The 24,193-nt window shown below is 59.2% G+C and overlaps 1 protein-coding gene across 4 annotated transcripts; it reads right to left on the reverse strand.

Moving 5' to 3' along the window:
* Positions 1-7,126: 7,126 nt before the first annotated feature.
* CLPTM1L (CLPTM1 like) lies at positions 7,127-22,284 on the reverse strand. Of its 4 annotated transcripts, none has more exons than XM_048224403.2 (17): positions 22,058-22,284; positions 21,574-21,674; positions 20,341-20,530; positions 18,837-18,982; positions 17,686-17,764; positions 15,325-15,442; positions 14,978-15,072; positions 14,081-14,165; positions 12,899-13,002; positions 11,922-11,987; positions 11,076-11,126; positions 10,363-10,445; positions 9,731-9,765; positions 9,036-9,091; positions 8,910-8,954; positions 8,063-8,178; positions 7,127-7,797 (listed from the first exon to the last, which is right to left on the reverse strand). In XM_048224403.2, the coding sequence occupies exons 1-17, from the start codon at positions 22,217-22,219 to the stop codon at positions 7,752-7,754; spliced, it is 1,578 nt and encodes a 525-aa protein (XP_048080360.1). In that variant the 5' UTR covers positions 22,220-22,284; the 3' UTR covers positions 7,127-7,751. The 4 variants fall into 4 exon arrangements, with proteins under 4 accessions (XP_048080360.1, XP_026362431.1, XP_026362433.1 ...); XM_026506646.4 differs by having other exon boundaries at positions 7,127-7,609; positions 18,837-18,985; XM_026506648.4 differs by having other exon boundaries at positions 18,837-18,985.
* Between the last annotated feature and the right edge of the window lie 1,909 nt (positions 22,285-24,193).

Consider the following 24,193-nt stretch of genomic DNA (forward strand, 5'->3'; position numbering starts at 1 on the left):
TCCAGGCAAAGGGGAGGTGAAGGGCATGGTGTCCGACTCTGGTGAGCTGCACGTTTCTCCGCGGGATCTCAGGAGGCGGCTGAGCCGTTGGCACGCAGCCCCAGTGCCCTGCTGCTGAGCTCGCCGCGGGGAACGGAGGCACCGGGTTGGCGGGAAGAGGACCCCCTTCTGGGCCGCCACTCGGCTTCACCACGGTGGGTGGTCGCCCGGTCCTGCAGAGGTGAGCTGCAGGCAGCAGCAGAGCCAGGCCCTGCCAGACCCAGGATCTCGCTCCGTCCCCACAAACTCTCGGTATGGAGGGTTGGCGGGGCTGCTCTTCCCTGCTCCCGTCCACACGGCCCGTCCCCGGTGAGCGGCTGAGTGCGTGTCAACAGCAGGCATCAGTGACAACACCCGACACAGCTTCCCCAGCGCAAACAAATTCACCCGGACGTCGAAACAACTTCAGCCACAAGCAAGTGGGGTCCTAACCAAACACGCATGACGGGGACAGAGCAGAGGACGTGGGCCGTGCTTCTGGTGGCGTGGCCCATCCACGTGGGCGTGGGCAGCCACGGCCGGCCCCTCCAGGCCCTGGGATCGGCAGGACTGCCAGCTCAGAGCAGCCGGGTGGGGGATGCCCTAGGGACCCTCAGCGTCCATGCCCAGTCTTCCAGGCTCTCTGGCCCAGGGGGCCCCTTGTCCCAGCTGCTACTGTCACCCCAACCTGGGCTGAAAACAGCCCCCACTTGATTTTCTGTGCCTCATTCTACTGGGCAGGTCTCTGTGAGCAGAACAGAACGGTGGCTGCTGAGCGCCCATGCTGTCCCCGTCCGCCACAGCCTGACAGCCTGACACCCTACTGGGCTCCTGTTCTTAGCGGCGAGGATAAACAGCACTGGGAATAGTGGCTCTTGCTGGCGATTTTCCCACATTAGCTCATTGTCTCTGAGCAACTGGGAAGCAGGTGGACAAGCGTCACCAAACTTTCTTACAGGTTCTGGGGGGGGGGGCTTCCTGAAAGCCCTGATCATTTGGGGCAGAGGTGGGACACAATCCCAGGTTCTCTAAGTACAAGGCTGGTGTCCCCAGTGTGTGCGGCTGGCCCTGGGTGGACGGGCGCGGGCAGGAGAAAGGCAGCGAGCTGGGCAGGGGGCCTCAGGAAACGGCCCCTTGGGTCAGGAACGTTGGCGGCTCCCAGGAGAACAGGTGTGCGTCCCCCTCCCCCGGCGGACAGGGCTGCCACATTTAATCCGTCCCGACCCACTTCCGTCTCTCTGTGTACTTTCCCTCACACCCTCAACCACCCGATGAAAACCAATAAAAAGTGCTTATGGCTAAAATCCCTCTGAGTGCGGGTGTTTGGTCCTTGTTATCTTGGCAAACACGGCTCGGTTCCGGGCGTGTGCGTGCCTCTGGATTTCTGCACTCTTGGAAATTACTGGATGAAATTTAAGAAAATGGTAAGATAAATTGACCCACTTGGATACTGAAAGGTGGAATTTACCTATAGAATTAAGTCCTTAATCTCTCCTTTTGTGAACAGCACGTGCCTCCCTGCGGCGAGCAAGGCCCGGTGACGGGGGTGTGTCTCCAGGACGCTCAGGGCCCGGGCCGCGGGTGCCCATCAGCAAGAGTGGGGGTGGGATGGGGGCGGGGAAGGAGGTGAGGACGGCAGAGCCAGGGTATCTGCGTTTTACAGAAGGAGGCCTTAACTCCAGCCCCTTACAGATAGAGCGACGTGCCGTGAAGGACAGAGATTAGAGCCGCTGGTCCGGATGTGCTTGACGCCTCCGGCCTGTCGTGTGCCAACACTGCCCCGTCACCTCCTACTTGGACGGCTGCACAGGCTTCCTGTCTGGCTAGCCACCTCCTCCCGGCAGCGTCCATGTGAGCAGGGCACACCCCGCTAATACTCGCTAAGGCCTGCTCATGGCTCCTGGAGTAGAATCCAGACTCCGGCCTTCATAAACGTACCTATCTGGTCTCTCCCGGCCTCCAGGCCTGCACGCGTGTGTGACGTGAAGGCCTGGGAGACCTACCGTGCCTCATGTCCGCAGGGACCCTGGCTCCCCAGAGGCTCCGAGGTCACGAGCTCCAGTTCCTCCCGGGAGGAGCATTCTGGGTTTCAGGATCCCTGCTGTTCACCAGATTTGAACACACAACCAAACACCTCCAAGCACACCACAGAGCACCGTGACTGAGAGAAGCAGGAGCAGTCGAAGCTCAAGGTAGCAGAATCAGATACGCAAATTCAATTCCGCAGCTGCTGGGAAAGACCCATAACACAGTGCAAGTTGTGTCCTGCACCTGGGACCGACAGCGGGAGCAACGGCGTGGGGGGACTCCTACGCATCACTGAGTGATGACAGAGTAAATAAGGAGAATGAAGAACCAAAGGAGAGAAACGTAGTGACGTGGAGAAACAGACGGGAAAGCAGCGCCAGACTGCAGCCCAGGGAGCAGGGACTGCAGACAGGAGGAGGAGGGGTACAGACAGACCACGACCCCACGGGGGGGACAGGGAGAGTGTGGGAGAGGCACTGTAGGGGAGAGAGTGGCTGGATTTCCCTGTTGTTGGAGGACGACATCAGCTTCCCAGCAGGAGGGACAGAGGGACAAGCTGCATGGCGAGGCCACAACCCGATGGACTCCCTGACCGCCTGGGGCTGGGACTCCAGGAGACACGTGTCCCTCAAGAATGAGGGGCACTGGGACATTTTTATCTGGACAAACCTTGAAAGATTTTACCAGAGCTGAATTTCTGAAGAGTGGACTTCAAGAGGGAAGGCCTGTGACACAGAAGGACCGGTGGGCATGTGGCCAGTGCTGGAGGGCAACACAGGAGGGGAGCTGGTGGCCCAGGACTGAGGACACCCCTGACAACTTCTGCTTCACGTATTTTGAAGCTCTGTTATCAAGGACATAAACATTCAGGATTATTATGTCCTTTTCGTGGACTTAGTTTATCTTTATTTGGATGAAAAGACTTTATTTCCTGGTGATATCCTTTCCCTAATCTACTTTCCAGATATTAATATTGTCAGTCCAGCTTTCTTTTTAAGAATGCTAACATGGCGAGTCTGCTCTCAGGTTTTTTCTTGACCCCTCTGTGTCCTGCTATTTCCAGGGGCTGCTTCTAGGCGGCATCCGGCTGGGCCTTGCTTTTGCACTCAGCCTGGCGGTCTCTGCCTTTCAGTCGGGGTCTCTGCATCATTTACGTTTAATGTACTCATTGCTGCAACAGCTGTCATTCGGTATTGCTGCTGGCTTTCTTCTGGTCTCATCTGTCATTGTTCCTCTGCTCATATTTTTTCTGCCTTCTCTTGCATTGAATATTTTTTAATGTCAGTTTTCTCTCCTTTATTGGCTTAAGAGCAATAATGGTTTATTTTGGAGGTTACTGCAGGATTTATAAAACATGTTTGTCTCCAGCCTCCTGGGGGGTAACACCAGTCCTCACACCCAGCGTGAGAACCTACGAGCGTGGCCTGTGCACCTCCCCTCATCACACCTGTGCTCTTGTTGTGGACGTTGTGTCAGGGACCCCGAAAAACATCGTCATTATTCCACCGTTAAGTGGTCTATTGTCTTTTAAGATAATTTAATAAGAGGGGCGCCTGGGTGGCTCAGCCGTTAAGCATCTGCCCTCGGCTCAGGTCATGATCTCAGGGTCCTGGGATTGAGCCCCGCATCAGGCTCCCTACTCGGTGGGAAGCCTGTTTCTCCCTCTCACACTCCCCGCTTGTGTTCCCTCTTTCGCTGTCTCTATCAAATAAATAAATAAAATCTTAAAAAAAAAAAGATAATTTAGTAAGAAAACAGGTCCCTATATCCACCCACATAGTTACTACCTCTGGTGATCCTTGTGCCCACATTTAGGTCAGATTTCCATCTGCTGCTGGAAGGACTCCTCTTAACACTTCTTATAGAGCAGATCTGCTGTGATTCGTGCAGCTTAATATGTCTGTAAAAATCCTTAATTTAACGTATTTTGAAATATACTTTCCTTGTAAAGGATTCAGTTAAATTTTTCCCCCTTGTCTCCTTTCAGTATTTTAAAGGCATCTTTAACTTGAATTGTTTCTTGTGAGCATCTCCTGTATCATTTTTGGTTGTTCCTTTGGATGTCATGCATGTTTCTTGTCCGGCTACTTTTTCCAGTTTTCTTTCTGTTCCTTGTGCTTGGTTTTTGGTGCGTTTCTTGAATCTGTGGTTTTATTTCTATTTTAATCAAATCTGACAAGTCATCAGACATTTCTTTGAACGCCTCCCCAGCCCCGCCTCCCCCAGTAGCCCCCTGGTCCCCTGCGGCTCTCGGATGTTTCCGTGTTTCCCTCACTGTTTCACTCACATGGCTGCTGTCTTAAACTCATGAACCTCTTCTTGAGCCAGATCAAGTCTTCCGGTGCCCCGCCCATCTTCAGCCCTCTCTAGCTGCTTGGGTGTGGAGTCACTTTGACAACTGCTTCCACATCCACGTCGTTTCTAATGGGTTCAGCTCCAGTTAACCGATGTTTCTCTGTGTGGTTTGCATTTTCTTGCTTCTTTGTAGGTCTGTAATTTGGATGCAGATGTTGTGAATTTCACCTTTGTGGGTGAAGGGTATCTGTTAGCTTCTTACTGGGGAACAGAAGTCTATGGAAACAACTTAATCCTTTTGGATCTTAAGCTTTTTTGGTGGGAACAAACCAGTGCTTAGTCTGTGATTAAGTTTCTCCCCCAACTGCTGAGTTGGCCCCGTGAACAGTGAGGCTTCTGCTCTGGCTCATCGGAATGGGTACGACTGCCGTTGGTGTCCAGGATCGTTCCTTCAGATCCTTTCTGGTGGCTCCCACTTGAACGTTATCGTTTCTGGATGCACACGCACTGATCAGTAGCCAGCTGGAGACTCGGGGACCCGGTGCTGGTCTCCAAGCTTCTCCCTGCTTAGCTCCCTCCTCTTGGGCGCCAGCCCTCAGGACTCTGGTCACTGTGCCCCAGACGCCCAGCCCCCATCGCATCTCCGGGAGACCTGGGGCCCAGTGCACGCCTCTCTCCGTGTCTCGTGCTCAGGGTCTTCATGATGGTCATTTCACATATTTTGTCCAGTTGTCGTCATTTTGGACGGGAGAGTAAACCCTGCCCCTGCTTCTCCTCGTCTAGAAGTCCCTAAAACACAACTTCAAACTCTAGATTTGCATTTCCCTGACAACTGATGGTGCTGAATATCTTTTCGTATTCTTTCTGACCATTTTGACACCCTTTTTGGATAAAGGGACTATTTTTTTCTATTTCCCCTATAATCCTATGTAAGGTCCCCCTGCATGCCCACCAGATGACAATGCAAGCATGGGGTGGGTGTGAGGTGGGGGCCCTGGGGAGTGGCGCTGGAAGCATGGGGGCGTCAGTTCCGTGAAGGCCAAGCATCCATGCACTCCATGTGAGTGAGCCCCAGAGAACTGACTGCTAATGTCCACTGAAGACACACACACGCACCCTGGCTGATTTTACTCCTAATACCAAAATGGATGAAACCCTGACATCTGTCCAGTCACGGAAGTGTGGCTTCTTCCTGCAGTGGAATGCTGCACAGGAGCACATGTGAGGGTCACAAGCAGAGAGAGAATTCTGAGCCAAAGCAGCCAGATGCCAAGAGTCAAGTGTGGGGCTCTGGGTGGGGAAGGAACGGGCTGGGGGCCGATGTGCATAGAGGTCACCAAGTGGTTTCTGCAGATGACCAGCCAGGAGGGGCGCAGGGAACCAAGTCACTGGGGCTGCCCGCTCCAGTGTGCTGTGTGAAAATTCACCACGTGGGGTGCTCCCCACGCAGGGCTCAGGCTGTGTCTACACTGGCACAGAAGCCCCTCTGGACAGCAGAACATAGAAAGATGAAATGGGCAGACTGGGGAGCCACTGGAGGAGCCCCAGGCCCTAGTACTGGCAGCTCCGACTGCGGGAAGGCCTCGAGATGTGGGCACGACCCTGGCTTGCCTTGTGACCGGACCTGACCCCCAGGCACCCTCCTGAGAGGTGGCAGGAGGCCAGAGTGCAGAGTGAGAGGTGGTTGTGCAGGGAGGGGCCCTGGAGCAAGGATGCTGACCCTCCAGAGCCTTGGAGAGGCCAGGGTGCCGGCCGGGAGCCTCTGGTGGGACCCGCCTGCCCACATGGAAGCTGGAGACCGGAGCGGGACAAGATGTGCTTGTGTCATAAGCCACTCAGCGGTGCTGTCCCAGGACCTGTAGGCCCCCCCCAACCCCGCCGCTGCTGACCCTCCTGGTCCCACCCCGGGTGCTGCACGGACGGAGCTGGACACCCTGACGTCCTCACTGAAAACGCAGCAGGGGCCCACTGCGCTGCACCCCCAGGCCGAGCTGAGCAAGATGCCCGCGCCTTCTGCACGTCGGGCTCTGTGGGTACGCGGGCGAGTAGTCCACAGGGGACACTGTGTGCTCACCTTTCGGGGCTCTTGACACATCCTCACGCTGGACTGAATGAGGGCACTTGGACCCGTCTTTCCCCTTCAGCTCACCACGTGCGGCTCACACAGCTGGGCCGGAAGCTGTGGGATCCTGAGAGGCACGCATGTGCGGTTTCCACCTGCAACGGACCGCGGTGACAGCGCGTGTGGCCTGTGTGAGTGGGGAGGGTCGGAGGCACGTGTGCTCCCTGAGCCCGGGCCTCCTACAGACAGCGATCAGCCCCACCTTCTCTACCCCGCGAGGAGCCCAGCCCCGCCAGTGTGGACACAGCAGGACCCCAGTCCACAGCGAAAGACGGAATTCAAAGTCAGCTCCACGGCAGGCGCTAAGGACCAGCCCAGAACCTTGATGTTACCTGCATGTTCGCACGCCGCGAGAGCAGAGTCTCAAGAATGTGACCGCACGGAGCACACGGCTGCCCCTTCTTCCCACACAGTCCGCCTCTCTGCTTATCTCGGCCCTGACCCAGGCATTTCTGAAAAACACCATCTGTCCGACCAGCGGTGGCCGTGCGACAAATGCGATACCAGATAGTTAGGAGTAAGTTTTGACTTGAGAGCTTGGAAGGCAGTTTACTTTGCTGCTTTAACAAGCACATGAACGAACCCACATCACGCGTGCGTTCCAAGAATGGGGAAAGTGAAGCCACTAAGACACCTTCCATGTCATACTAGGCCACGAAAACGTTACAGCCAGAGAAATTTATTTTAAAATAGAAACATACGTACATTAAGCTTTTAAAATAGTCAAATTTTAAACAAAAAGGACAAAAGCCATTTGATCCCAGTCTCTAAGGAATGGAATTAAAGAGCCACTCGAGCGCTCACAGACACCGTGTGCTGCCCTCGGGCCCTCCCGCGCCACTCTGCCCAAGGTCAAAGCCTGGTGCGGGGTGGGTGTCTGCCCGCTGGGGCCCCTCTCAACCACAACACGAAGGGACTCGGGAGGTGACGGGAAACGTTCAGGTTTTGGCAATGCAGAAGATGTGACGTCCAGGGATTTCCACCAGAAGCATCCGAAAATACTCAGCCGGCAACCCAGCTCTGCTGCGCGGCGGCCAACCCCACGTGGCAGGGGTGGCGACTCAGTCTGCGTGGGACTTCCGCGGGGGCTTCTCCTCGTACGACTCCCCGAACTCATTCACCCTGCTTTTATCCACGGGATAAAGCCTGCAAGGACAGGGGTGCCCTCGGGCTCTGCCATCTGCGAAGGGGCTCGACTCCAGCAGTGAGGACCCAACGACCCCACGCCGCCGTGGGAGAGGGATTCGGGGTCCTCTCATACCGCCTGTTGCTGCGTGTGTTTTTACCATCAGGACAGAGCTCTGTGCTCGAGGCTGATCTGAGGCCCAGGGCAGCTGAGCACAAGCAGAGGCGGGTGAGGACGCTGCCCCCAGGGGACCCGGCCCTGCCCTGCCAGGCACACAGCCCCGGGCAGCGCCCCCTTCCTGCTCAGCCAGACACTGCTGGTGAGGAATGGTGTCACACTACGGGGAGACGCCTGCCGGCCGCACCCACACAGCTGCGCACAGACCGGCTCATCTCCACTAGATGGGGCAGGCTCCCCCACGCGCACACTGCCTCCCTCCCTGGACGAGCAGCGTGGCTGTCCGCTGCACTCACCATCGCTGGTAAAGGTACACGAGGAACACCACGTCGTCCCTGAAGCACGCCAGCCGATGGGAGGTGGGCATGGTGATAATGAAGGCGAAGACGTCGTCGATGAAGGTGTTGAAGGCCTGCCAGGCGGGACGGGGGAAGGTGGGAACACGGGCCGTCAGCTCTCCCGAAGATGCCCGCCCCCGGCCACGGGCCCCGTTCGCCCTCGTCACTGACGGCAGACGGCCGCTCAGCAGACACCACGTGTGACCGCGGGTGTCCCAGTGACACCAGAAAGGCAGAAAACGAGCAGACGCAGGAGGACGCTGGGCGCCTGGGGAGCTGGCCCTGCTGCCTTGCAGTGCTCAGTTTGCAGTGCACGTGCTGGGTCTCCACAGACCGTGAAGCCCGGCGAGGGCTGCCCTGAAAACGTGGGCTAGAACACGGAGGCGTCCCCGCTCCTCAGAACTGGTCGTTTTAGCTCAGCTTACACCCGTCTCCCCTGAAAACTGCACTGTGCTACCGGAGCCCAGTGCAGTCTGCTCAACACGCACAGGGCCTCGCGGCCCCCAGCTCCGTCCGTGTGGGACGCGCCACGCGGGACAACCCTCACGGCAGTGGGACGGCTGGGGCATCTGTGTGGACATGGGCCCTCGGAGCAGGGGGTGGGCTGTGCTCTGATGCGTGTCGTCAAGAGGAACGTGAGTTTTACTTCAAGAAAACATCTTCAGCTGCTAAGATGATCAGAGAACCACAGTCCTTAAGTTACGACCACAGCACACGCGGCTCAAAGCGGACCCGCCCCCCGCCCCCGCGAAGTGCCACCCGACGGGCACGTGAGCCCTGAGGAGGCGCCAGGCTGGGCACTGACCTTGTAGGTGAAGGCCTTCCAGGGCAGGTGCGCCACTGACTTCATCTGGGGGACAGGAGAGACGTGGCAGATCAGCGGCCGGCCGCACGAAGACACGGGTGAACGTGTGGACGGCCGCGGTCTTACCTTGTAGTTCACGAAGAGCTGGGGCAGCATGAAGAGGAAGCCGAACGCGTACACCCCTGGGGAGACAGACAGCAGCTGGGACGGCCGAGGTGTCTGGGCAGAGCAGATGCCCCACGGCCCGGCGTCCGTCCCCACCTACGGGTCATCTGCCGGCTGCCCCCTCCCGTCATGCCCTACAGCCTGCCACAGGCCCTGCCCACGCACTGGACTGCCCCTGGGAATCACACCCGGTGAGGGCAGCAGGCGGGAGCCCATCGCGGTGCTCTGTGCTGACAGACTCCGGCCCTCAACTGCCCACAGAGAACCCAGGCTGGTCAGGGCCAGCCTAGCGGCCAGACAACCCACCCACCCGTCCCAGGAAGTGGACCCGGCCCGTGCACACGGCTCCTGGGCCTGGCGGTGCGCTGTGGTTAGGGCCTGCTGCTTGGACCTGCCCTTAGGAACCGTGTGTAGACGGTGTTGTTTCCTGCTGCCCTGAACTGTTTTCATGAGGAGAAAACATGGCTCAGCACTCTGTGGCCGGGACAGCCTGAGTGGGGCTCCCGCAGACAAACCAGGGATCTGGGGGCCCCAGAATGGAGCACGGGCCTCAGTAGAGGTCCTGCCTGCACGACCTCAAACCACACGGGGCCACGTGCAGGAGCCACGAGGAAGCTGCTGAAATGCCGTGGGCGGGACTGAAGTGCATGACTCACCGTTGACGAAGCTGTTGATGAGCCAAGAGTACCAGCTGGAAGGGAAAGACCCCCATCAGCATGCCAAGCCCCGCGTCCCCTGTCCCTCTGTGCCTGTCCCGCTGGCTACAGCACAGTCGTGGAAATGTCACCAACACCAGGCACTTGTTGCAGGTGCCAGTCGGGGGACCCGCGCGGACAGTCCTCCCCCGGAACGCAAGCGCCGGGTGGCGGCCAGAGACCCTCACTGATGGGCTTTCTCTGTCAGAGCTTCCGGCAGCATGAAGACCACAGCTGGGGTCCAGCCCTCAGGGTCACGTCTGCACTCGGCCCCTGCGCCCAGAATGCAGCAGCCATGCGGCCTTAGCCAGCTTCCCCTTGTCCAGACGCATCTGCCCTCGTCCCAGACACCAGGGCCGTGGATACCCGTGGCCCTGTGCCTGTTACTCGGAAGGCCCGGGAGGGGGCACCGCATGACGGCCCCCGTGCCCTCACTGCAGGCTGTGTCCTTGGTCCTGAAGCCCCCTGGGTGAGGCCCTGCCCCTTTGCACACTGCAGGGGACACGAGGCTCAGAGGCGGGCAGGCCTGTTACAGAGGCCAAGAGGCGTCCCCAGGCAGACGTGCAGCAGCGTGGGGCTGGGCAGCATCCTACCTCTTATACTTGATGTTCAGCAAGGAGTAGACAGCGCCCCCGACGCACAAAGGGTAGAGCACGTAGGACAGGTACTTCATGGCCTGCGGGGAAACAGGTAACCTCCGTGAGGACCCACGTGCGACGGGCGAAAACGAGCAAAAAGGGCAAACCAGCCATGACTTCAGAGAAGCACATGTGCATGGTGCTGGGACGGTGGGCGCCCGAGAACACACACCGCCAGGAGCGAGGCCGGACGGACCGTTACCGACAGCGCACCGGCGAATGGCAGACCACGGGAAGGGCCCCGCCGGAGACAAAGGTGCAGAAACTCTCCCGGAGTGCGTGTGCCGGGCAGCCTCGGGGCCCGCGGCTCGTCGCTATGCTTACCCAGAGCTGCGTTGGGATCCCGGCAGACCCCAGGGAAGCAAACCGTGACACGGTCCCCACGCAGGACGCGTCTCCCAGCAAAGCGATAGCTGCAACTATGCCCACAGCAGTGTGGGGGCCACCAGCCTCGGAACACGGTCCCCCCAGCCGTGTGGGTCACCAGGTCGCGGCAACAGAACGTGCGATCGCAGCACCCGCGCGAACCGGGACTACTCAGCACAGGTTCCCTGCGAGGCCCGGGACGCGGACAAGCCCCAGGGCCTCCTTTCCCGAGTCAGAAAGCCCAAGCCGCAGCTGCGTCACCCTCGGGCCCCAGTGCGCCCCCACCCACCCCCACCACCTACCTGAGTGTCGTACTCCTCTGTCTTCCTCTCGGACTCGCTGTAAGTGCCGAACTGTCACAAAATCCAACACAGTGCTGTCAGTCACCTGACTCCAGGAGGCCCCTGACCCACAGAGAGAGCTGCACGTGGATGGGCAGGTGCACCCCGCCCCGCTGCGGGAGGCTCCCTCCCGGCCCCAGCAGAGCCACCCAGGGAGGTCCCCAGGGGCCACAGCGAGTGCTGCGTGTGGCAGAAGCACGCCCGTGAGCGTGTCCCCTCACAGATGCCCCTCCTAGCCACTCTTCTGTCAGCTTCCACGGTGACTGCACCCCCTCTGTGCACCCCGTGCAGCTCTCAGATCAGTGATGCTAGAGTCCCCGGGCGGGTTTAGAACAGGACAGCTGGGGTGCCACGAGCCCCGAGGTTCTCGTGGAATGGCTCCATCAGGGCAGCAAGAGCAGGGCGCACAACTACAAACCTCAGACTGACACCAACCCCCAGCTCTCGTCAGGCTGGCAGGCTGTCAGTGCGGTTCGCGCTCCGTCCCTGACGGGGAAGCCCGCGTGGTCCCGCCCCAGCCACTGCTGGCAAGCCGACACCGGCCCCGCTGAGGGAACCTCACGGCTGTGGCAGCCCCAGCCTCCACCTGTGCGCTCCCACCTACTCATCTACTGGGGGGCTGCTCTGAGCCGGAGATCAGCCACGCGGCCAAAGGATCCCCGGACCCGAGTGTGGCGTCTGACTGGAGCGCAACTGGGAGATGCACGGGAGACGCTCTGGGACAGGCACACGGGCTGACTGGTGCACAGCGGGAGAAGGTGGGCTGCCAAGGGGGAGGGGCACGGTCACAACAGCAGAAACCCCCACCTGGCACTCTGGTCTCAGGCCTCTCCAAAGAATGGTCATCTTCAAGGCCTTTTTCACTTTCCATAGCTGACGGCAAAGAATGATAAACAGACGTTTGGTTTAGGCTCTGAGACCAAGGAATCCCCAGAACTCACCACTGGAAGGTGACAGGACACAGTGTCTGCGTGCTCAGCCCCGCCAGCCCAGCCCGACCGCGGCTCACGGCCTCCGCACCCAACCATTGAGACCGTCTGCCCACGTGGACGCCACCACCTCCTCTCTGCATCCAGGGAAGCAGCACTCAACCTGGCCGTCCTCCGGGCCGAGCCCCCTTCCCAGCCTGCCTCCTGCTGCACTGGCACCTTCCTCCTGGTCCGCACTGTGAGGCCCCTAACCTCTGCCCGAGGCCTACTGTTTCCAGTCTCTGGGGACCCACCACTTCTCACCACCTCACCAAGGTGGGACCAGCATAGCACAGCTGCTTTTGAGCTAGGTTTCCACACGGTGACAGGTGGCTATGGGAGGGGCCCTGCCAGCACTCCGACTGACAAGGGCATGGGACTCCGGCCGTGGCTGAGGCGGGGACAGCGCAGCACCGGAGGCCAGAGGGGACGTCCTGGCCCACCACCCTCTCTGCTGACCGTGTCCCAGCCCCACCACTGTCCTCATGGCCTGGCTCCAAGCTGCCCACCCCACAGGACCCCTCTCCTGAGTCCCACACAGCCAGGGCGGCCACAGGGCGCCACACTCCTGGACGCCACGTCCCACACGTGGCTTCCTCCAGCAGCCAGCACAGCACAAGCCCACGGCTCTGCATCCAGCAGGTTCGATACACCCCGCCGGCGGCTGTGACGGGCAGACGCTTTCTGTGACCGCAGCGGCGGTGCCACCAGAAGCTGCGACGGCCGCGACGCCCTGCCCGTGGAGAGGCCGCAGCCCTCCCATGTCAGACTCCGCGCGGCGCTGCATGCAGGGCCAATGACCGCCGTGCTGCTCACCTCGATGGCGGCGCCGATGCCCGCGGGGACCAGCACCAGCAGGCTCGTCTGCTCGTCCAGCAGGAACAGGAAGATGACCACCGTGCTGAAGCAGCGCCAGAGCACTGGGGACGGGGCGGGGGCAGGGCACTTGCTCAGGGGCCTCCTGAGCCCCATTCACAAGCCCTGCCTTACAGGTCCCCCCACCGGCCCCACATCGCCCCCCACGCATGCTCCCTCACATGCACGTACAACCCCCACACGCACACACAAAAGGCCTCATGTAATTCACCCCCTCCGCCCATGAGCCTGGAGTGGGGAGTGTGGCTGTGCACACGTCCTCCAGACGGAACCCAAGGTCCCCTCAGTACAGAAACGTGCACGCGGTGCGCTCGCAAACACATGAACATGCAGAAAGCACACGGACAAGATGGGTTCTGGGCAGGGATTAGGACTTGCTTCCTGGTCCTCTCACGTTTCCCTTCCCCGTTTTTACACCAATTCTGCAATAAACCAATCTATCTTTTGAGAATTCTACCTTCTCCTTTTAAAACCCTGCTTTATGAGGCACAGCGGCTGACTGACAACGCCCTGTTGCTTCCTCAGTGCTTCTCACCGAAGCAGCAGAGCCAGGCCTGCCAGGGAGGGGGGATGCTGCGGGCATAGACCCAGGGACCCACAGCATCTGCTGCCCGCCCTCCACTCCCTGGGAAGGGCCAGAGGAGGGGGCCCCCGTCCACTCTGAGGACACCAGAGAACAGGACAGAAGAATGTGAGACACAGACGACACGGGGGCCACCCAAGCGGCCTAGACCACACCACTGGGCATGTCATTGCCGTGGCAGAAAAAGAACGGCCTCCTTTGTCTGGATGCTTGCCTGGCAGCCACACAGCAACATGTACCAGGAGCCAGTGTCCATGTCATCGCCAAGGCGGGCCCTGGCGTGTGGCCTCCATGGCCCTCTGTCCTCTTGAGGTCATAGGCCTACCCGTCATCCTCTGTGATCTAGAGACGGCCCTTCCCCACCTCATTAGCATGCAAGATCCAAAGGCGCCCCTTCCATGAGAGCAGGTCCCCCCGCTGGTGGTTGTTAGAGACAACCATAAACTTCAAGTTCCAAAATGAACCTTAAACACTCATCTTTCTCAATCGTAGGGATTGAGAATGCCCTGGGAATGCCCAAAACTCCTGCGAGCATCTACCTGCTTTGGTGGACATTCCAATCATGCTCTTCTTCTTCTTCCAGAAACTGATGTCATTTTTAAATGCCAGGAAATCAAACAGAAGCTGCAAAAGAAAAGAGCACGGCAATGTGCACCTCACGTCACTCCCACAGCTGCTCTTCACCGAGTGACTGCAGGTATGCACCGGCCCCGGGTCCCAAGGACACAGACGAACGCCAGGCGCCACAGGAGCCCACGGCCTCGTGTCCCATCCGCTACGCCAGAACCGCAGGGCGTCGGACTGCATTGTGGGCCGCACACCCGCAGGGACGTCTGCCTAATGCCCTCGCCAGGTCCTGCCGGCGCTCCCCTGGAGCCGAGGGCGTGCACTGTCTGCCTCAGAAGCACAGGGCTCAGCGCAGACACTGACCTTTTAACAAAAACCAGTTTCACAGCTCAGTTCTGGAACGCTGCAGCCGGAGCGTTGGGACGGGCTGCAGGAGGGCTCCCAGAGCCTGCCCTGCAGCCTACCTCGTCCGCCCCTTCCCAGCCCGACCTCAAATTCAGCACTGCGGCTGTGGTGGGTCAGCTTTCCCCCACCAGGTGTGAGACTCCTTGCATAAAAAGGAATTCCACTCAAAGACTAGTTTTCTAGTATTAAAATCACCATGCTAGAATTACGTAACGAAATACGTGTATCACAAAATCCTCTGTCAACCTCACAGATTTGGATTTCTTTCCAAAACAGCCTCCAAGACCAGCGGACAAAACCCCAAGTCCTTCAGGTGGTCAGGCACCCAGGTCCAGACACCTCTCCTGACCTGGGAGAAAGGCCCCAGGCCTGGCAGCCTCAAAGTCTCAAGTCCGCCAGGCCGAGCGGACCCCTGGCTGAGGACGGTGGGCGCCCGCAGAGCCACCAGCCCAGGGACCACTCACGTGAAATGCCGCGACGAAGAAGGTCAACGCTAAGAAATACAAGTTGGTGTCGACAAAAATGCCTTTGACTTCATCGGCGTCTTTCTCTGAAAATCCTGAGATGGAAAGAGAAAACACAACACGGGGTAAGTAGGGTCAGCGAGCGAGGTCAGCGACCCCAATCGCCACAGAGACAGCCTCGGGCTCACGCGCAGCGGACAAGGTCCGTGCTCAGCTCGGACAGAAGCCCGACGCTCCGACAGGAACTGGGTTAAAGCAGCGCGCCAGGAGGGGCCGCTCCGGCCGCTCCTCGCGCTGGGGACGAAGGTCACACCCGGCCTCCAGGTCCCGGTCCACGGCGCCCTCACCAAACTGCTGCAGGGAGTACACGGCGTCCTGCATGTGGATCCAGAAGCGCAGCCTCCCCAGCGAGATCTTGTCGTAGGACACAGTGAGGGGCAGCTCCGTGGTGGAGCGGTTTATGACCTGGCAGGAAGGGTAGCGGTGAGAACGCGCCCTCGCAAGGGTTGGAGCCCGCCCACCTGCCCACGCACACGGCACACACGCCACAGTGCACCCCGTTCCACGCAGTGGAGGCTCACGCTTCACACCCGGGCCCCACGGAGTGACGTCTGCTCCCTGACCTGTGGTTCCAGCCTGCCCTCCACCCTCCCTCCACCGGCTCCTCCTCGGGAAGTGCTCAAAGCCTCTCTGAGCCACGAGCCCTCGCCCTCTCAGCCACCCAAACCCCGCATGTCTGGGAAGCCATGCCTGCGCGCCCCTCTGTCCCTGCTGCATCAACACGAGTGGCACCAGGATGCGCCAGGAACCCGCTCCTGCAGATGAGCCGGGCACGGGCCTGGCGGAGCCCCACACCTCTCCAGAGACTGACGTGCGTGGTGCAGGGCTCGGCAGGCCTGCCCACCCAGGGGACAACAGAAAGGAAGATGGCACACTTGACCTAGGGGTGTGCAGGTGCAAGATGCTGCTGGGAGCGGGCTGGGAGCCGCCCCGGGGAGGAGAGTGTGGTCATGGGGTTTGGAGGCACACGCGGGTGGGCTGTAGTGCCGTGGGGGGAGGCACCCCAGCACACAGGGCACTGACCGCCCCCCCCCCAGAGGTCTGGCAAGTACGTGAGCGCCATATGCCACAATATCACGCAAACATGGTGCTGATTCCACCGACCCTCGCTCACTCAGCAAACCCTTGGCAGTGAGCAGGGACGTCACCAGCCTAGCAACCAGAGTGCGACCAGACACCAGGCCCCGATGCCAGGCCACCCCACACTGAGGCAGCACACTGGCATAAGGGCAGGTGGGCACAGGCGAGGCCCACCCGAGATGCTGCTAAGCCCCAGGGAGCTGGCTGATCCCCAAGATGGCGTTCTCTCCAGAATACAGCTCTGAGCGAGAAGAAGCATTAACGTCCTGAGGAGACAATGCAGGAAGCGCTGGCGGTCTGTGTACCTGTTTTTGTGTCTGAGTGACAGCACCATGTCACATGAAGCCACTAAGCCCACAGGACAATGGGGACAGCACAGGTACCCCCGCAGACACTGCCCCACAGCATCCAGCCTCTCCTCCCTGCTGTCCTCACGCCTGTCAGAACAGCACCAGGGCCTCACCAGCACGGACCACGGCGGCCCTGGGGCCACGGAGCAATGACCGTGCACTTCAGCAGAGCTGGTGTGGCCCAGGTTTGTACAGAGGGCCTTGGCATGCTCTGGAAGACACCGGGGGGACAGCGACTCCCTGCTCTGGCCCACAGGCCCCACAGATGTAGTCGGTCTCCCGAGGAAGTGCAGGGCCCTGTGTGTTAGGCTCAACAGTGGTGCAGAGCGACGGTCACTTCTGAGCTCCTTGACCAGCAGGAGGCGGCAGAGCTGGGGCAGGGGCCCAAGAGGCAGAGCCCCAGGTCAGGCACCTCTTTTCCAACTCACGGCCGTGCACCCCACAAGCACCTGCGCTCTCTGTGCCCCAGCTGTCTCATCTGCAAATGAGGAACACGGACTCCACAGTGGCTGAGTGCACGGCCCCCCTCTTGGTAAATGTCCACAAATGACGCTGACGTGTCCAGAAGCCACACTGCGGGGCAGTCAGTCCAGCTCTGCCCAGTGAGGCCAGAGTAGTCACCCGTGACCATCAATCACCCCCATGACACAGACAATGGTGACAGACTCCGCAGGCCTGGGAGCAGGGCATCGGACCGTCTGTGTGTGGCACCGTGCCTGGTACAGAACAAGTGACTTCCATGGCAACCCCACGTGCAGCTGTGGTTCACAAACCCTCCCATCCACCCTGGAGAGCAGGGTGTGAGTTCCCTTCTACACCCCAGCTCAGCTCTGCCCAGGGCCACCCCGGGGGGTGAGGGTAGGGCTACAGGCTCCAAGGTGGCAGTAAGGCACTGTGGGGCCGGTCCTAAAGGGAGCAGTTCACTCAGGACCCATCCTGAGGCACTCTGTGCCTTCGAGCCAAACAACTAGGGTTCAATGAAACAACATTCATGAGCTGTTCTGAACGACAAGTGGCTCTCCTACAAGCTCCGTATACCCGCCATACAGAACCTTCCCAGATCCTTTCACCAACGGAGGCACAGGGGCTCAGGGAGGAAGTCAGAGGAAAATGCAGAGCACCCCCCTGCCAAGTCAGAAACACAGGGCAATTGTTGCAGGGCCGAGGGGGGTAGCCACGCGCTCAGGGCCACGGCAGTCCAGAGGGAGCAGCACTTACCATGAGGTCCTTCACCCGATTACTGAGCTGGTCAATGAACAGGATGGGGAGGTAGTGCACGGTCTTCCCTAGCTGGATCCTGGGGGAGTCAAGCAGTTTTCCAAGTCACTGTGAATGCTTTCACCATTAGAGGAACCAGACACAGCGGAGACACTGGATGTACCTCAGAAAAATCCCGCCCACAACTCCGTGTGCCTCTGGTAACAAGACCCCACGGAAGCAGAGCGGTCTAACCAGCTGCTCTTCCCTGAAGTCACAGCCATGGGAGGGAAACCAGGGGCCACAGAGTGGAACACCATCCAGGCTGTCAGAACACCATCCAGGCTGTCAGAGAGTGACGAGGCCCCCTATGCCCAGACACAGATGGTCCAGGGATGCAGAATGAAAACGGAAATAAAAACCCACCTGCTGTCTGTACCTGGGAGGAGGCAGGGGCCAGAGAACAGGAGTGGGGGGCTTTTCACGACCCTTTTGTACCTTTCACATGTCTAACTATGTGATTGTTTTGCATGTTTGAGAATGAAACTTAAATTTTAAAAAAGAAAAAACTCTTGTGACGATACCACAGTTACCCCTAACATGTGAAGAAGGAAAACAAGTCTCATCACAGCCATTTCTAGGAGCCGCATGACCATCGGAATCAGATCTCAATAGTGGACTTCCCAAAGAATGGAGATGCGAGACAATCAAAGTTGGTCACGCAATTTTAACAGTTACGGTTAACTAGTGATGGCAGCATAATGACCTAAAGACCGATTTTTAAGTTAATGTAAGCAAGTCAAGTTAAAGGAAAACACGGAGTCTTAACAGCAGTAATCAGTATACAGACAAGACAAAAATCTCAAGGGGGTGCAGCACCACCTGGTCTCATGCTCTGGTGGCAATCTCTATCAGCGAGACATCGAGAGAGGAGGGACATGGTTTGGGGTGCTCCAAGCAGCACTGCAGGCCCCTCTGGGCCTCTTGTCACAGGGGTGACTCAAGGATGCAGGTGTGGCCCGTCTCTTCCTGGGTTCTGGTGGGCCATGCTCCCACAGGCTTCCCCACCCTCCACGCCAGCTCAAGGAGTAAACGAGCAAGGCTCGAGGCTGGGCAAGTAAACACGCCCCACGGAGCACCACTCCTGCCTCCCTGATGGGAGCAGCACTCACATCTTCATGTACCGATGCACGTCGGCAGGCAAGGAGGCCCCGTCGAAGACGAAGTCGTCCACCATCACATTCAGTGTCAGTCTTGGTCTCCAGTGAGAAACAGGCTCGTCCAGGGCACTTGATGGCTTCTTCTCTGCCTCTATCTGCTGCTAAATGAAAGGAGTGACTCAGCAGGAAAAGCCCGGTGCTGGGGGGAGGGGCACCGTCCCCGGGCCGGGTCTGGGGAACCACCGCCATGTACTGACACAGCACGACCAGGAAGCAGTGCCTGGCAGAGCGTGGGGGGGACCCACAGCTACCAGCTCTGCCAGAGTGACATCCCTCTCTTCCTTCTCTCGACACAAGCCAGAGGGTTGCTACTTTGCAGCACTGACTCCTGCTTCAGGTCTTCAGCCTGGGTTGGCCTGCTTCTCAGGGATTCTGAGAACGGTGAGTCCCAGGACATTAGCAGGAGGCGTAGGCACTCAGAGCTAATAGCCCTGTGGCTGGCAACGAGACTCAGCTCCCAGACCAGGTCTGTCAAGTCGTCTGGAGGACAGATGTCAGGGCTGGGCGTCAGGCCTAGACGGAGCTATATTCAGCAGAGAAACTATGACTGCCAGGAAAATCTTCCAGATCTAACTGACACATTCTATGCTACAGGATCATTTCGTGTACCTCCCACCTAAATAGACAGACATGGTTCAGCTATAACAACTTACTTTAAAAATGGTTTTCCGAGTAATACTAACAGCAAATGTTTATTTCCCATTTGTACATTCCAGAGACCCCTTCACACCCCTAAGATCCACCACCTCAGTGACGCCCCAGGAAGGCCCCGAGAGTCAGGGCCATACTGTCCCCAAGAGAAGGAGCTGAAGGAGTCTTTCCAAGGGGAACACAGCATGGAGCAGGCTCACAGATACTTCCTGGAAAGCTGCCACGTTTCTCGTTTATACACGACCTCACCTTCCAGTCCATATAGACCTGAATACCAGAACTCCTTTGCTTTACCCGCAGCTTCATTAGTAACCCCCCAAGAGAACTCTAGTTTCCTTGTACGTGTAGTTTTCTGCAGAGATACAGGATGTATCTTCTACAAGCCCCTCTTTCATGACCATGCACAAGGGAAACACTGAAGAGCCGTCCTGCCCGACGCACAGTGCACTGAGTCTCCCAGGTCCAAGCGAAGCCTGCGGCTGAGCTCTACGGAAGGGATGCCCCCACACCCCGCTGGGGGGCACACATGCTCCCTGGAGCTTGAGAGGGTCCATGGCCTGAGAAGGAATCTCTCCCTGGATTACTTAAATTGCATGTAACTAACTTAGGATAAAATCTGTCTGCAAAACCACAGGAAGTGGTTCAGCTGCAAAACAGATACACACGCCCATTACATCGAACTGCTTCACTTTCCAGTGGTCACTGCAGCTCCACACACAAGCTGCACGTGCAGAAACACGTGAGTGTGAATTCCAAGGGGAGAGCGCAGGCTTCATCTGGCCAGTGACCTCATGCAGACACTCACCTGCGTAGCAGACTCCCCAGTGAGCAGATTGACCTCTTCCGGTTTGGGGACCATGTAGGTAGTCAGAGGGCTCACCAGGTGCACCTGCTTCCCGTCATGCCACGGCAGGATGCCAGCATGATGGAGGAAGATGTAGGCATACAACGTCCCGTTGTTTCTAGTTTTCTTTGGTACAGAAACATTAACTGTCCTAAAACAAAAGAAAGGACCATTTTCCAACTGCGTGCATGTTAGGCTCCTCACGTATACACACAGGGCAGACTACCCCCAAGTATCTTTGTAAGTTACGCTGCTTCAAGCTAATTTTGGTTTAGAAGTACTAGAACTGAAACCCACCTGCCAGGACTTCCTGAAATCCCAAGTGCCAGCTTTCACAAGACCAGTCTCCACAGACACAGCAGCTGTGCTGTCACAGAATGCACCTGCCATTTCCGCCTCCGTCTCTCAGGGCCCAGAGAAGTTAGTAACTGGCCGTGGTCACAGGGCTACAGTGGCCAGGTGAGCAGAGGCCAACCCCAAGCTCATTGCTTTCCTGCTCCCCCCGCACTGCCTCCCACAGCTCTCGCATGGGGCGGGCTGGCCAGAGAACCTGCCTTGCAGCATGTCCCACGTTCCCATTACTCCCGTCTGATGCCTCCCGGACAGCTTAGAGGAAGAAAATAGACTCCTGACAAGCAAGTTGCTTTTTAAATCATACTCATCGAAATCTTAAAAACTAAAACTGTAAAATAAATATCACTTCTAAAAGTCACTCTATGAATTTGAATATTTACATCACTTTATCTACACGGTTACATTTAACTACAATTTTCTAAAAAATCGTCTTCTCTACTGCGTTTCTTTCCTGTACAGGTGACCTAACTGAGCTACGTCAGCTACGAAGAAACGAGCTGCCAGCTGTGGGAAACCGCGAACACTTTCTGTTCTCCATGTCGTCCCCACCTCAACACCTCCTGCTTTGGAAACTCTCACGGCCGCTGCGCATCCCACAGCTGGCGACTGTGGTGTAAGCTACTTCCTGAATGACAGACTCGTCCTCCGCTGCTTTCGGACAAAGCAGAAGTTTGACGGCCCAGGGTTCACACAGGAGCTCAGTTAAAATCTCCCCCTCTTCACAGCGCAGAGACAGACCTTCTCTGTGGTAACCGCTGCACACATACTCAATGCTACCCTTTCCATGGCCTCAACGTAACCAACGGTCACCCCGTTCGGGGTGTGCTATCCCAATCTTACCTCTCAAATTTTGACTCCACGTCAAAGTCTTCCACGTTCAGGACTAGATCCACGTTGTTTTCAGCACCAAGGTTGGACCGAGTGGTGGTGTACACGCTGAGCTGGAAGGGGAGGTGCAGGGAGTTAGGAGGGCAAAGCCCGTGGCAGAAAACCCGTCCACTGGCAACCCACCCCCCAACCGGGAAGGCAACCTGACGGCCCACCAAACGGGGGAGATTTCATTTCCCTCCCAAGCAGCAGAACAGGCCGTCGTGACTGGAGTTACTAAGCCGGGTGGCTGACTACAACAGGGCAGGGTCTGGGCGCCTTCAAAGGGGAGACGAGGGGCAGGGGGCAGCGCCTGCAGCTTTCCCGAGCCCCCGGGCCCCTGTGCCCCCGTGCAGGCACGACCTGCAGGATGCGGGGCCGGGCGCGCTGCGGGGTCCGGCTCAGCAGGAAGCCCCCCCCCCTTGGGGTCGCGCAGCCACCCGGACCCCGCGCTCACCTGCAGTTTGGGCCTCCGCGCCAGGTAGGGCTGAATGCAGTTGCCGTCGCTGGCGCACGGCCGGGTGTAGACGATGCCGTACATGACCCAGCAGGTGTGCACCACGTACACCACGAACACGCCCACGACCAGGCTGGTAAAGGAGCTGCGGCCGCTCCACATGGCGCCGCCGCCCCCCGGGCCGAGCGCGGCGCCCACCGGCCCCGCCCGGCCCGCCTCGCAGCCACGGGCCCCGCCGCCCGCCCGGCGCGCTGCCGGCCGCTCCGGCCGCCGCCGCTCACGCGAGAGCCACCGCGGGCCGCCGCCACCGCCGCTGGGGAACGAACGCGCCGCGCGCCGCGGGCCGCCGGCCGCCCAGCATACTCCCGCCGCCCTCCGACCGACCTGTCGCCCCGGGATTCGCCGTCCGGCGGCCGCTTCCGGGTCCCGTGCCACCCGCCGGAAGTGGGCGCGCCGCGCGGCCTCCTGGGAAACGCAGTCCAGCCAACGCCGCTCACGAACGCACGCTCGCGCCAGGGGCTCGTCGCACGCTGGTGACGTATCCTGCCGCGCCGTCCTCCCGGCGTGCCTCGCGGGGTCAGGGTTTTTGGGCTTGGGCCTGGGCCTGTGGAGGGCGGGGTTGTCTCGAGGGGAGCGGGACGGGGAGGGGCACAGGTTGGTGAGGCAGTCGCAAGGGGGCGGTGGGGATCGGGGGGCAGAGGGGGCGCCGAGTTGGGGGTGGAGCGGGGCGGGGCTGCGAGGAGGCGGGGCGGGGGGGGCGGTCGGGTTGGGCGCGGGGCGGTGCAGGGGGCGGGGCGGTGGCCGGGGCGGGGCTGTGAGGAGGCTGCGAGTGGGCGGGGCATAGGCGGGGACCGGGGGCGGTCAGGGTAGGCGCTGGCGCGGCGGGGTCCCTTGGGGGCCGCCCCCAGTCCGGGGGCGCAGGCCGGACCCCGCCCGGCGGGGGCGGCGGTGTGTCCGCAGGCCTGCCGGACCCACGAGTGAGGTGCAATGTTAGCATTCAGGGGTCTGGCTGGAGGCGATGGGAGGGTTCCGTGCCGTGGTTAAGTCCTTTCTGTTTCTGGAGTTGAGGCAAAATTCAAAGTTACAGAAAAGAGCCAACAGACTCACAACAATCAAAGGCCAGATTTCACTGGTTCTGTTGTTTCACTATAAGCCCCGCGGCGGAGGGCGATTTTGAAGAAACAACAGGGCGTTCCTGGAATAAAGGGTCTCGGTGCGGCGGTGCGGGTACGGGGCCCCGGGCGGAATCCCCCACCCTAAGGCCGCCTCTGCTGGGCGGGGGCAGCTGGGGGCTGCAGGAGGGCGGGAAGCCGCCCCCTCCCCCCCAGTCCTCAGGAGTGCAGGCGCTGGGACTCGCTCAGGGGAAAGCCGCCCGCTCGGCCGTGGACGGACACGTCTGCCCGTTTGCGTCCAAGTTCACAGAGCTAGAACCCTGCGTTCCGCGGAACTCCCGAGCCCGTCGTTCAGCTCGCTGCAAGGGCATTCTTTTCTCCGACACGCCATCAAGAACACGTCAGGCATTCATAGAAATGGTAGATGCTATTCATGGCCCAATAAACTGCTTAAGCTTCTCAGAGGTGGGGGCCTCAGGGGCCTCGCGATGGATGGGAGAGTGACTTAAGCAGAAATGGTGTAGGGGTGGGGGCGTCCCAGGAGCGAGGGAGCTAGGCTTAGTACAGGGGAGGCTCTGGGCCAAGCGCGCCTTGGATCTGGGCCAGAAATTTGGGGGCCATTAGGGACTTTTCCCTGTTCCTTATACCCTTATGCACTTAGTTATTCTCCCCTATCGACCCCACTCATGGCCCTGTTGGCTCAATCACTGGAGTGTCCCGGGACCACCTCTCCCGTCTGTTCCCTGCTTAACAAACCTGCCTCCTCTTACCCTGAGTGTAAAGTGCATCCTCTTCAACAGACTTACCAGCCTCTGCAGGGTGGCCATGCTAACGTCACAGAGCCATCTTTGACCCCTGAGCTGTCATGCCCTGTGCTCCTGACACACCTGAGGAGCCCCTACGGAGCCAGGCCCCTCCGCACCCTGCAGCTTTGCTCTCACTGCTCTGGTCTATGCAATGCAGGAGGGAATGCTGTACGCTGCAGGGATCAGAGACCAACTCCAACTACATAAGCATAAGGGAG

This window comes from Ursus arctos, unplaced genomic scaffold (genome assembly GCF_023065955.2).
Source record: "Ursus arctos isolate Adak ecotype North America unplaced genomic scaffold, UrsArc2.0 scaffold_15, whole genome shotgun sequence".
In the NCBI taxonomy this organism is placed as follows: domain Eukaryota; kingdom Metazoa; phylum Chordata; class Mammalia; order Carnivora; family Ursidae; genus Ursus; species Ursus arctos.